Genomic DNA, 13,455 nt, shown 5'->3' with positions numbered 1-13,455 from the left:
TATATAAACTTCTGCTACCATTTAAAACATTGATTTACCAAACTAACTGGTATAAAAAATATAAATATTGTATTTTTTATTGTTAAAAATACCCAAAAAATTTAAAGAAACTTTTAACCCTTTTTCACAGGTTTAGTTAGATCCGGGTTAAAATTTAATTAAAAAGCTGTTCTATTTATTGTTGGTATACAAACTCTAACAAACAATCAACTGCGTACGTGATATTAAAGTAATTGTTGATGACCCTAACTGTTATATGGTAAACAATATAAACTTTAATTTCATAGAAAGCAAGATAGCTATCAAAATCATAATATTGCATTTGGTTCAATCCCACCCGATAATAAATTGACAAATTTAACCAAGACTCTGTGACGTAATTATTGTGTTTATTTATTTTGTGCGATTCTTAGCCCTAGGGTTTAATATTACGTCATATCCTAAATTCTATGTCAAATTGAATTTTAACAACCGCATTCTAATGCTTAAAATTTTATTAAAAACATCAGAAAAAACATTTTACATTTTTTCAACATTCCGAAGTTAAGTAATAAAATACTTTACAACACAATTATTATGAGTGTTGTAGATTATCAAAGAGCTTGTTGTAATGTTAACGCCTTTGGGGTAAATTTTCTCCCAAAATTTTAGAGTCATTGTGGTTTAAGCTTCCAAACTGATAAAATTAGAATCATCTTCTAAATTTAGAATAAAATGCAATTTGTTGTAACGACAAACCCAAAAATAGAACCACTTTATTCCAAATTTTTTAAGCTTTTCAAGTTAATAATTTATTAAATTAAATAATAATAAATTTAAGCGCATTTAGGACATAGCAATTTTAGTGGAAATCTACTAGCCTTTAACATAGGTTCATTAGCATAAGGAGCCTAGGGCATGTTCTCAAAGTTTTCCGATCTCAGAGTTTAATTTCAAAACATTACTAAGTATATGCGATCCGATTAAACCAGATTAAAGATATAAAAAATACTTTGATATTTCCTAAAAAGGCGCGACTTCACCTATATGCTGCCAAAACGCCATATCTTATCTTAAAATCATTTTAGAGCATTAGCAATACGGTTAACCTAAAAGGCGTAGAAGAAAATGCGAATAAACACACAAATAAATATAAAAATAAATTGCACGTACACTTATGGTTGCATTTAAATATCAAATTGTTTTTGCCAATGTTTGTAATATTTATATTAACAACACTGAATTATAATTAAAATTCTTGCGCGCTACTAATATTGTATAAACCCAAAATGTCCAAATCAAATCTCTTTTTATAGCACATTAGCGTATTTTAAAATCAAATTTAACGTTAAAGATAGCAATCTATTATTACTGGATCAGTGTCGCGGTCCGCTAAACCTGTACGGCAAAATGCTAGGCTAAACAGTGACGTACTTTCAATACGTAAGCTTTAACGGCGGTCCGTAATCCTGACGCGTTTAACAAAGCTTGAAAATCTCTAAAAAAGCGGCCTGGATCATTTTAAACGTCATTAGTTGCGCAAAGTTTAGGTCTAAAGATACATTTTACGCGCGAGCAGGCACACTACCTATTTCAGGCTAAAAATTCAACTTTTTAGTGCGTAGTTTGCCTGTTTCTAAATAGACATCAATACCATTTCCTTTGTAATATATAAAAATACCTGATCAGCGAAGCGAAAACGCACAAGTTCCTTTTCCTATAAATGAAAACGGGTTTTAACAATTGTTCGCACTAAACGCAATAAAAATTCAAACAGTCTTTCAATTTGGGAGTTAAAAAATTTTGGAATTACCATCAAAAAAACGAATATGAAACATAAGCTACAGCCGCCGCCATACTTCTATTCGTAAGTTGTTGTTGTTGTATAGGCTAACTTTCATGTAGTTATTAGTTGCTTGGTTTAGATTGGGTAATATAATATGATATTGCATCCTGTAAAATAAGGGACTATAGAGATCAGTAAATTTTCTGGTAATTCTTTTCCCTAATTGTTAAAAGTGTAGGATAATAGGAAGTTCCCCTAACTGTTAAAAGTGTAGGATAATAGGATAAAGGTGTTTTATGCCTATTCTGTATTTTGATAGAATTTAGAAAGTATAATGCCTTTAAAACTTAGTGTGAATAGCCTAAAGTACAATGGGCTATTGTATTAGAGCTATGAATCATTTAATAGCGACAAGGTCTTTTTTATTATAAGCAAAAATGAATACGGCATTATTCTATTATTTAAATTGCTTTTGCAAGGATGTAAACAACTCTAAAATAATATTTTACAATAAGAATATAATAAATTGGTTTTTAAATTTCGTTTAAAATATATTCGCATATTAACTCAAGGCGCTAATGATGTTGCCATTAAAAAAGCCAACTCTATTTACAAAGCATTGAAAAGCACAACCCGTGTCACAAATAATAGGTCCTTTTTATTTTTACTGGTATAAAAATATTTGTTGTTTTTTTTGGCGTATTCGCTTCGTTTCACTTATTTTAAACAAATGTTTTTTGTTAGCTAAGGCATTTTTAAGGGTTATAGAATAATAGCATAAAAACTTGCCGCTTGAATTAGCCTGTTAAACGCGTCAAAAAAACAAGTTTTATTTTCAAAATATATTAAGTTTTTGGTACATTTCTATAGTTTTTTAATTGGCAGAGTTTGATATATTTAATATACTTAAAATTTAAGAGAGTTTTTGTTAAAAAGCACAAAAATTAAGCTAATTTTTATCAAATTAATGTTAAAGAATTTTAATAGATCTCTAAAAGATTATTTGTGCATTAAATTGGTTTGTATAATTCAAGAACATTTCTCAAATTCGCCGATATATTTTTAAAATCCCGCTAATGTCGTTTATTTTTGGGTAACGACATAATCGGCCTAAAAAACAAGCGAAAAACGAGAGAAAGAAAGAGAGAGAAAAAAAGAGCGCGGCGAGGAGAGCATTAGGAAAAAAGAAGGCCTACCTATAACCAAGCGTTAAGCGCGGAGCCTTTATACATACAAAGTTTAGGCATAGAGAGCAGACATATACGCCATTTTCTATTATTTACTAAAGTTTTCTCCGAAAAGTTAGAGATATTTTTTTGAGTAAATTGCAAATACTTAATCAAGAAAAATGGCGCCCAACGGAAAGCCATCGTAAGTAACAAATTTTAAGTTGTATTTCAGAATTAGATTTATTTTTAATTTAAGTAAGACTAAAAAATCTAACTTGTTTTTTAAGCTTGTTTATATTTTTTTAATAAGTGTAAATGTTTTGCGTCTTTAAAAAGTTTTAACCTTGATTGTAATTGGGAAATAACAATTTTTTACGTTTTGTTATTTTCAAAAGAAATTTGTAACGTGTTTATTATTAAATAAATTTGTTTTTTTTTCGAAGTAACTTAACTCAATAAATTAGGCGTTAATCATTTTTTTAATTAGTGTTTTATTTTTTTTAGCTTTTTTTGTACAATATTAAGTTTTGTAAATTAATTTTAAGTGACGTTGTTGATTAAAAATTAAATTTTAGTTGGAATTTTAATGAGTCCGTTAATTTTGTCAATTTCAAAAAATCGCGATAATAAAATAACCTCTAATTGGAAGTCGAAAATTACTGATAACGTCATTGTTTAGTTGGACAGTGGAAAATTACGGCAAAGTTTGAGCAATTTTATTCCAATTAAATGTAATTACGGGCTTCGTAATATGTAATTACAACGGGCCTGCATTTGATATTTGATTTTTCAGGTTTTTGAAAACTTTCCAAAAAATTTAAATTTCGCTAAATTATAGTCATTTTAGTCTGGGCCGTTACATTGCAAAAAATCTCAAATTTTTGCCTTTTTTTCCTCTGCGAAAAATGCAAATCCGATAAAAAAAACTTTGGCCTGCCTTCAAGCTACGCTCCAGGCCGTTCGCGGAAAATCGCGCTTAAGCTCGCGTCCTGATTGGTCCAAATATTTAATTCGCTAAGCCTCCGACTTCTAGGTATCGGAGATGCGTTAGGCCAGTCACGTGACTTGCAATGCCCTTATATGGGACGACACGCAGACGCATTCTTGTCAGGCCGTGTCTGCGACCCAGATAAATGAATATGCCGCACGCTATACTTACAAACATATCGCAGTCCAATAAAAATATTATTATTCTAATTAATCAACTCAAATCACACATAAAAATCCAACCTTATCTCGATTTGTTAAGTCATCATTTAATAATCACCCGCGCAATATCGGCTTGTATATATTTACAATATACATTAAGACCAGGAGGGCATATGTGTTCACATAAAAAAATGTCATAAAAACGTGCAAAGTTTGCGACCGTTTTTATTTAATTCGATTGTGGGTAATTATAACTGACACACTAATATTCTAACCTTTACTCGACCTATCCAGTAATAAGAATTCGGGTCATTATCCGAAAATAATCCGTGAAACCAAATTAGAAACTAATCGGTAAATGGCATCTTTTTTTTCTGCGCAGAAGTTACGTTATGCAACACCAGAGGTCGCCACTACAATCGATGATCGAAGTGGCGCCACCTAAAGACACAAATATCCAAGTCAAAAACGAGTGCATCCTTTTTTCACAGTCAATTATGAGCGGGTAAGTCTATAATTTTTCAAAAAAAAAAACACTTAATGCATAGCACGATAGACAATGAAAACGTTAAAATGCTTTATTTATGACGTCACAGACGGTGGAACCCATCGAGCAGCGTGCAGCCGACAGAGCCTACGCCGACAAACACGGACGGCCCTGAGCCCCGAATCCTTTCAAAGAAACGACGCGATTTGATAAACGCCGAAATTCGGGAACTCCAAAATTTGCTGCCGCTAAAAAAGAGCGCCCGAGAGCGACTCTCTTATCTTGGAATTCTAGCGCTTACCAACACATTCATAAGAAAGGCTACTTTCTTCAAGAAAGGTCAGTATTTAAACTAGGCTATTGTCCGGAAAGAATTGAGTTCTATTATCGTTAGATATATCCTGAAATCGGAGAAAGTGTTACAAAATATCCGTTAATAAATATCTACGTTGAAAAAAAAACAGATCCATTCTATAAGTATAGGTGGAGTTTTCCAAAAATTTGAATTGTGTTAAACAATGGTATATTAGCATGGTTACCTAAGAAGCTGACGCAATATTTTTATTGTAATCAAGTTCCATTCTCTGTGTTTATTGTTTCCTGTTTGTTATAATTTTGCAAACGTTAGACATTCAAACGCATTGTTTCTTTGTAAAACAAACGCTTGTTGTTCTAGAATGCATCAGTTGCGACGCGTCGATGAGTTGCGGACTGGTTCCGGAATTTTCCGCATCTCTGAGTGGATTCCTTCTGGTTTTTAACCGCGATGGTAAAATTCTTTACTCGTCCGATAACATCCTTGACTACCTCGGCAACACAGTGGTAAGCACTTTTTAATAAACAATTACACATAATAAAAAACCTGAAAAAGTATCTTAGCGACTTTCGCGTACTAGACAAAAATTCAAACTCGATTTTAAACATGACGCCATTTTGTTTTTTTGTTAAGGTTGAACTAGCTAGCCAAGGCGACAGCATTTTTGACTTTGTTGACAAGGACGACCACGACCAAATAAGAGCCCAACTTGACGTTCCACCACATAACGACCACGGTGAAGGAAGGGAATTGTCGTTCTTCTGCCGAATGTCGACATCTCGCTACATGAAAACCCAAATGAGAAGCTGGAAAAATAAGGTAGGTCAAAAACTAAAAACAAACCCATTTTATATCATGTACTAATTTGGAAAAACATGTTAAAATCTTGAACTGTCCGCTATTTTAAAAGTTGACCTATCATGACCATTGCTTTGTCATCAGATTGTTCACGTGACCGGACGCTACCACAGACCGGAGATGAGCAACGATTGGTCAGAGACTGTATTCTTCGCGGTGTGCACCCCGGTCGAATCCAAACCAGTGTCCGATGTACGTCATCACCCAAGCCCACGAGCAACCGAATTCAAAGCAGTGCATGGACCAGACATGAAATTCCTCGAGGTATGAAAGATTCATTTTATACAACCAATAGAAATATTTTTTCAAGTAATAATAATAAAATAACTTTTAAAAAGGTGGATTTTGTTAATGTTTTTTTTTTACAGGTCCCCAATACAGTCGAGGCATTACTTGGATACAAACCCGAAGAATTGGAAAATACAAGTTGGTATCAGTGGGTGTATCCAGAAGATCTGCCACAAGCAAAGCAACAACATCTTAAATTTGGTAAGTCAACAACATTTTCCTACATTAACCACTTACAAAACTGAAGTACTGTTTTGCTAACTGTGTCATATTGTTTACAGTTAAGGAAGAAGGTTCGGCCTTTGCCTGCGTTGTTCGATTGATTAAAAAAGATGGCTCCTATGTGTGGATGGACATCACTGCTGAAAAATCACAAGAGACTATCGGAAACTCTTTTGTATGCAACTACATCGCCATCAAGTAAGTCTTGAGTGTACGATAAACGAAAACATTTTTTTTCTAATTAATGTCTGTGTGAACGTTTTTTAAATAACTATTTTATTTTTGCAGTGAAGAAGACGTTCCATATTTTCGCATACACCACAACTTCCTTCCATTTCCCGAACATTATACCGACGAACAGCGACAATTTCTCGCCTACAGATCCACCTTGCTCAGTGCCGCTCTTAATACCGAGTCCAACTCCGCAACTACATCACCAATGACGTCACCTGGAGCCACACACGTGGATGGTTCTCACTACGCAATGGCGTTCGGAGAGAATGTTGATACAAAATCGATCCTCCGAAGACAACTGATCAAGCGAAAGATGAGCTCGATTGAGAGTCCGGTGGAAGTGAGCGCCCCCTATGGACCCGATATGTTCTCGATACCTCCTAATAAAATGCTGATCCGAGCTACTTCCGAGATGCAATACCCAGCAGCACCCAGTTATCACACGCCCCTCCAACACTCTACATCGTTCCCTGAAGCATCATACCACCCTCAAATGCTGTACAAACATGGAGCGGATGAAACATTTATGGCGCAACTGCACGGCGGAGGAACTCCACCATCCTCATACTTGTACGAGGGTGGGTACACTACATTAGCCCCAGTCCGACCCCAGGCTTTGACGATTCGTGGCATTTCACACCAAAGCAACTCGAATCCCTCGTCGCCGGACGGTAACCAGCTTAACCAAAATAACAACGTTTACCATCGACGATCTTACCAACCGTACATGGCAAACAACAACGCCCAATATTCCCCAGGACACTCTGTCTCAAGTCCGATCCACGAGACAGATTACTACCAACAAGGAACACCATCCCCTGCTTGCTCCCAAACTTCTCCCCATCCTGCCATGCAGCAAAGAAAATTGTCCAAGGTTTCTTCTCCTCCGATGCGTCAATCCGTCGATGGTCTCTTCCGAGATGTCAGTGAAATTATCGAAGGCGACCTTTGTAACGGTACCACCAACCAGGTTTCGTACACAAACAACCACAGTCCTGTGTACCAGCAAAGCGTGCATTCACCCCACAGCATGCACAACAACAACGTAGCGTATAACAACCAAGTTTCGTGCGCCAACAACGGCATGCCCAACTTGTGCCAAACGATGAAAGAAGAGGTCCACTCTCCCCCAATGTGCGGGATGATGTCACCCACTTCAGCGGCCCAATACAGTCCCCAGTCGAACTACCCCAGTTCCAACTACGGGAATGTATCACCGGCACGCAGCTCACCCGGCTTCCAAACATCTTGTGTCGGGGACAGCTACAACAGCAGCAATTTGGTCAACAAGCGATCATATCCATCGTGTGGAGATCGTTCTTACCAGTTGCAATATTCCATCTCTCAGGCTCAGCCAAGCACCATGCAGCAATATGCAGCCGCAGCAGCGTTTTACGCAGCAGCCCAACATCAGAACTCGCGTGTTGATATGGTTGAAGGTGGACCAGAATGGATGAAAAAATACGGCAACATGTCGGCTATGGTAAGCACCAGTTTAGAATTTACTCCGACCTATACTTTTAAATTAGTTAACCTATAGGACAACTGTAGCATATATTAAACCAAATTTTAACAATTAATTTTTTTGATTTGCAGGAAATGCTCTTTTCCGAGTCGGAAGGTGCCCCCTATCTTGCTTGAACTACGACGTTCCCGTCAACAGACTTCTGCTTAACAGCGGGAGGCTACCGACGGTGAACGCTCGTGCCAAGAAACGTAACATGTTGGTTACGGCCTAGTCTTCCTATAATAGGAAATTAACTTTATTTGTAGAAACGACCACTCTCTAGAACACAGTCGAAAGGCTGTATGACTTTTTTATTGTTGCTAACCCACTGAACTTACAAACTCCACTAACAAACTTGTATTGACTAGATTCCATTTGTCTGAGTGTAAGCTCAGATAAAATGCAACGGACTAACTGACAAAGTTAACAAAACTAACCGTCAGTAAGTCGATGTGTAAATTATTATTTTTTGGACCAAGTGGTTAAAGTATTCTTCATTCGGATAAGTTTGAAAATCAAAAGAGATCGTCGTCTTTAGGTCGTAACAGCCCCAATTAACCCCTTACCCCCTTTCCTATCTTTTCTACGTGGCAACTTGGCACTAACAACACCTTGCGTTCAAAACAGATAGGGCTGGCTCTGCGCCGCCAAATTACACTAGCACAATTTCTGTAAGAAATAATTCAATGTTATGAATCGTTTGATTCCTTTACGTATTTTGTTTTAGTTAAATTTTTAAGTTTTTTAATGTTAAAAACACCTCATTTTTGTTTGCATGGAAATTAACAAAGCAACACACACATTTATGTTTTTTGCGCGCGAAAAATATTGACATAAACTCACAACGGTTCATGTCGATATAGTTTAAAACTTTAAACCACAATTTGCCGATCTAAGTTTTGCTACTAAAAACAACGAAAATTGCTCGCTGACTTCAATTAAGGCTTAGCGAAGCGTTTCCAAAAAGTTTCTGGTTATGCTTCAGGCGTAAAACTTGGTTTATACGCCAACAAATAAAGCAAAGAAAAGGCAAGTCAAAATAACTCGCGATTTTTTTTTACAAAGTCGTGACTGGCTTGGGCTAAATTTAAATAGCGATCGTCTCTCCTTGTCACGCGAGCGCAAACTAGATCTGTTACGTCACAAATAACACAACACAACACTCTTAAACACCTCCACAATGACTACGCATAATTAAAAAAAAAGTTTTTTTTTTTGATTTACATAAAATTAATTTGCACATTTTTTTTTTTTTTTTGCACGTGTGATTAATGTGCAATACCTGACAACGCAAGCCACCAGCCCATGTTCCCCTTTTTTAATTTTATTTGATTTTTAATTTTCAATTTATTTATTTCATTTCCCAATTGATCCGACCACAAAAAGCATGACGATTTCTTTTGATTTGAAAACCCATCAGAATGCATGGAAAAGAGTTTTGTTATTTTAAGTTCGCCAACTTGAGAACATTCTCGTTTTAAAACTAGCACAAAATTACCAAATTAAAATTACCCATACTTTGGTTTGGAAAAGCCGGGCAGGTCATGTGAGTGGTGAATCCTTGCGAAGGTAAGTTCGCTTGGCCAAGTGCCATTGTAATCACGTGACTTTGCCAGCCAATTAGAAGAGCTACGTGGCTTTGTCGAATTGGAGGCCGAATCCTTGCCCTTGTTGGTTAAAAAATCATGGGTCGAGGTAATATCGCCCTTATTTGCACGCGAATGTTTTCAAGTTGGCTGAACGTATTTTGGACATGGTGATTAGAGGAGGTAGAAAAAATGTGTTTTTTAGTTTGAAATCTTTTATTTTTTATTTAAAAAATCGTGTATCTAAAACCGTCCGTCCCCAAAAAAAGACGGCCTGTAAAAAACATTTAATTTTTCTCATTTTTTTGTTCGGTTGATATATTTATTCGTCACAACTTGTAATTTATTCGCTTAGCTTTAAGGTGTAGTTAATATTGTGAATTTATAATAAGTAAAGCCACAGTAAGTGGACTTTTAAAAGACGCGCAAAGAGAAGTTATTGTTGTTTTATTATTGTGTTGTTGTTTTATTTATTTAATGCTTTATTATTGTAAATTATTCGAAGCTGTATTAAATAAAATCAAAAAAAAAATTTTGTGCTATATTTTTATTTGTTATTACTAAGTATTAATAAAATAGGAATTTATTGACATACTTTTATAGCATAAAATAAATTAAAAATTGGTAAGTTTAACCCAAAAAATAGATTGTTGCCTAGAATAAAGTCTAAAAACCTTAAAATAATGTATATACCTTAAAAAATGGGCGATTCACATAAAATTTACATTTTGTTGGACTTATTTAGAGAATTTATTTTTGCAACAACAATCTTTCATTACATCTATTCAACGAACAAAAAACTAAGACGGAATTTCCAGACCCAATTTAAATACAGACCAAAGTAACCAAACTGTAAATTAAGTTCTCAAATCAATTGAAAAAAAAATTCCAACTGAGGCAGTAAAAAAAAACTTTGACCACAAGGCTTCACAAAAGTTTAAATTTTTGGTTTTTAGTTGCTTAGCTACTCGGGCTGTTAATTTGTTAAATGAATAGCGCAACAGCTTCCTGTTTTTACATGTTGTAAGATATACGGCGTTACAATAGACTATTTAGCTGGGAATTTCCACAGTCAGATAATGATAAAATTTACATTGTAAGTGAACCTTGAACAGTAATTCGACTCCTTTTTCCTTTCTTTATTTTCTAGGAATAATAAAACAAACTTTCCGAGGTGGAATCGTTATTTTTTTCTTGAATTTTATTCGAAAAACAACCGATAAATTAGTTTCTCCTTATATAAAACGCAACGGTTTTAAATACAGGTAAGTCTGGGGCCAGCCGCGTTGCGTCATCATTTAAATTTAAAAAAAGGGGGCACGTAGACCCATAAAATAAAAAGAAACCCGATACCCGACCAGACCCCCAAAATTTCCAAAAACTCACGAAAATGACGTCACTTTCCCCGTGACGTCATCCAATGTATGAGGCAAAGGTTAGATACCCAGTATGGCCGTATATTTCTTTTGGTAAGACACAAGTCCGACAAGAAAAGGCAAATTTCGTCGCAGCCGATGGGGTCTGTCCCTTTAACGCTAAATCTCCGCGACTTAACTCCTCATCTACCTTCCTCTTCTTCTTCTTTGAATTTGGAGTACCCCCTTGGTCCCCACCGCCCCCTAAGTTCGACCTTACCACTACTTCACCCACCGGTAGCGGACCCACTTTCTCGTACGAACTGGGGATGGAGCCCCTGACGTCATTCGTCCCAATGTCGGCAACAGGAATAAAGACACGCTTAACGTTGTGCGACTTCTGGACAATCTCGACCGTTTCGACGTCATAGAATCCGCTGTCAGGTTGGCGCATGATGGCGCACGTGCGCTGCGTTTGCTCCATGCAGGGCGAGAACGTGCAAATTCGACCTCCTTAAAACAAAAAATTGGTATTTGGAATATCAATAAAAATGTGCCTTTTTAGGTACTTTTGTTACAAAAATCGGAAAATTTAATTTTTAAATGCATTTTTTATGTTTAAAGCGGGACTGAAATTCAGTCAGTTAAACTTTAGTTCCCCTTTTATTGGTTCCGCTTTAAAAAAGTTATTACTCTGTATTTTGTATATTCATTATTCCTGGAAAAATTACTTAGTTGCAGTATTATATTTAATAACCACATTTTACTTGCACAAAATAGTGCTTACTGTATATAATAATAACGGTTAACGAGATTTACAAAGCCAATCTAAGCCTAAGAGACTATTAAAGGATCACTAATATCTAAATCAGTTTACGGAGCTCAGTTAAATCTCGGTTAAAAATAGACTTTAATGTAATTAAGATATAAACCGAGGGCCTTAAGTCTAAAATAGGGCTTTAAAAGATTATATTAATAATACCAATACACTGAGAGATAGATTGTGAATAGAGAAATTTTTTTGAACTCGTGAAATAACGGAATTTTACCTGTTTGTTTTAAAGCCTTAGCAGCATGCTGTATTACTAGATCAGGTCTGGGCAAATCCAGGAAGACTGCATCGGCTTGATTCTCGATCGGAAAGCCTAAGTTGATCACATCTCTATGATACACCTGTATAATACCAAAAAATATTAATTTCTTTAAAAAATTAAAAAAAAAAAAAAAAAAAAGCAAAAAAGATGATTAAATAAAAAAAAGAAGAAAATTTACTTCAAAGACATGACTAATATCAAGTTAAAAAGAAAATGTGATATAAGTTTTGAAATACTATTTTATATTTACTGTAACGTTTTTATCAAGTTTGTGTTCTTTAAATTCCAGTTTGGCTTTCTCGTATCTTCCTTCGTTGAATTCGCAAGTGTGTAAATGGCCCGTTGGCGCTACCGTGCGGATGATAGCGTGCGACAAAGATCCACTGCCAGTACCTAAAATCGAAACAATAAAAATATTTTTTTTAGTAAAAGTTCGGTGGTTTGGTATTGCGGTCATGGCATCGGACCACCAGCCGAAAGGTTTCGAGTTCGAGTCCTACCATTGCCACACTATTCGCCCTTGAGCTCAGCGTTTACGTATTGCCCAAAAACAAGTCATAACTGCACACCCTATTTGAAAAAAACATTACAAAAAAATATTTAAAAAAACCCCACCTGACTCACAAACGACCGAACCTGGAAATAACTCCAACTGAGAAACTATCATTGAAATATCAGGGGTGTACAATATTTGAGTGCGGTGGGGTAAACTCACTGTCCATAATTCTGGCGTTGGATTTAAAATGTAAACCCAACCCTAAAAAATGTAAAAACCAGGTTAAAAAATGTTAGTAATTTTTTCATTTAAATATAGTGTGCCATATTATAAAGTGTTCGTTAAAATTTAATGACAGAGTCAATTAAGAATTGGCGATAAATTACCAAAATTATATGCCCCAATATGCCTTTATACCGAAAAAGAAATATTTTATTAGCGTTCTTTTTAACCCTAAACCCTTTTTTATAAAATATCCTTTAGTATTAAAAAAAGTCGATCTAAATTTCAGAAAAATATAGTTTTTTGAACTTTAGTTTTCGATAATGTACGCATTCGGTAAAAAATCGTTTTTCGAATTGCAGTTTTCGGTAAAAAATACATTCGAAAAATGGTTTTCGGTAATACAACATTTATCTTAAAAAAAATACCCTTGAACAATTAAACTTTGTTCCAGTTTTGTGTCCAATCAAATCGTTGTGTTTTAAAGCTCCAAATTTAGTCTGCGTTATTTCATCACGTGACACCTTTACAGGGATCATCGAGTCGTGACCCATGAACACTATCACAAGATCACCATCTTCGACGTTTTCCTTGTACGAATCAAAACCCATGACGTCACAGAACAGTGACTATAACGTCACAAAGAAAAAATATTTTTTTAAAAACTTAAAATTTTTGCCCTAAAAATTTCTGTCAAAAAAAATTTA

At 35.2% G+C, this 13,455-nt stretch overlaps 2 protein-coding genes across 3 annotated transcripts; one reads left to right on the top strand and one right to left on the bottom strand.

Moving 5' to 3' along the window:
- Positions 1 to 1,718: 1,718 nt before the first annotated feature.
- Positions 1,719 to 10,103, top strand: LOC145750142 (uncharacterized). Of its 2 annotated transcripts, none has more exons than XM_082566095.1 (10): positions 1,719 to 1,846; positions 4,466 to 4,588; positions 4,680 to 4,909; positions 5,247 to 5,392; positions 5,520 to 5,705; positions 5,829 to 6,008; positions 6,113 to 6,233; positions 6,314 to 6,452; positions 6,543 to 7,971; positions 8,085 to 10,103. In XM_082566095.1, the coding sequence occupies exons 1-10, from the start codon at positions 1,809 to 1,811 to the stop codon at positions 8,127 to 8,129; spliced, it is 2,637 nt and encodes an 878-aa protein (XP_082422221.1). In that variant the 5' UTR covers positions 1,719 to 1,808; the 3' UTR covers positions 8,130 to 10,103. The 2 variants fall into 2 exon arrangements, with proteins under 2 accessions (XP_082422221.1, XP_082422222.1); XM_082566096.1 differs by lacking the exon at positions 1,719 to 1,846 and adding an exon at positions 2,773 to 3,136.
- A 492-nt stretch (positions 10,104 to 10,595) lies between these two features.
- Positions 10,596 to 13,433, bottom strand: LOC145750417 (tRNA (adenine(58)-N(1))-methyltransferase catalytic subunit TRMT61A-like). The gene is made up of 5 exons (XM_082566453.1): positions 13,177 to 13,433; positions 12,646 to 12,787; positions 12,281 to 12,423; positions 11,986 to 12,109; positions 10,596 to 11,449 (listed from the first exon to the last, which is right to left on the bottom strand). Exons 1-5 carry the CDS (start codon positions 13,357 to 13,359, stop codon positions 10,995 to 10,997), a joined length of 1,047 nt encoding a protein of 348 aa, XP_082422579.1. The 5' UTR covers positions 13,360 to 13,433; the 3' UTR covers positions 10,596 to 10,994.
- Positions 13,434 to 13,455: the final 22 nt, after the last annotated feature.

The sequence above is a fragment of the Corella eumyota genome, chromosome 4 (genome assembly GCF_963082875.1).
Source record: "Corella eumyota chromosome 4, kaCorEumy4.1, whole genome shotgun sequence".
In the NCBI taxonomy this organism is placed as follows: domain Eukaryota; kingdom Metazoa; phylum Chordata; class Ascidiacea; order Phlebobranchia; family Corellidae; genus Corella; species Corella eumyota.
Note: the sequence above shows the minus strand (reverse complement) of the source record. Positions and strands in the feature narration are given on the sequence as shown.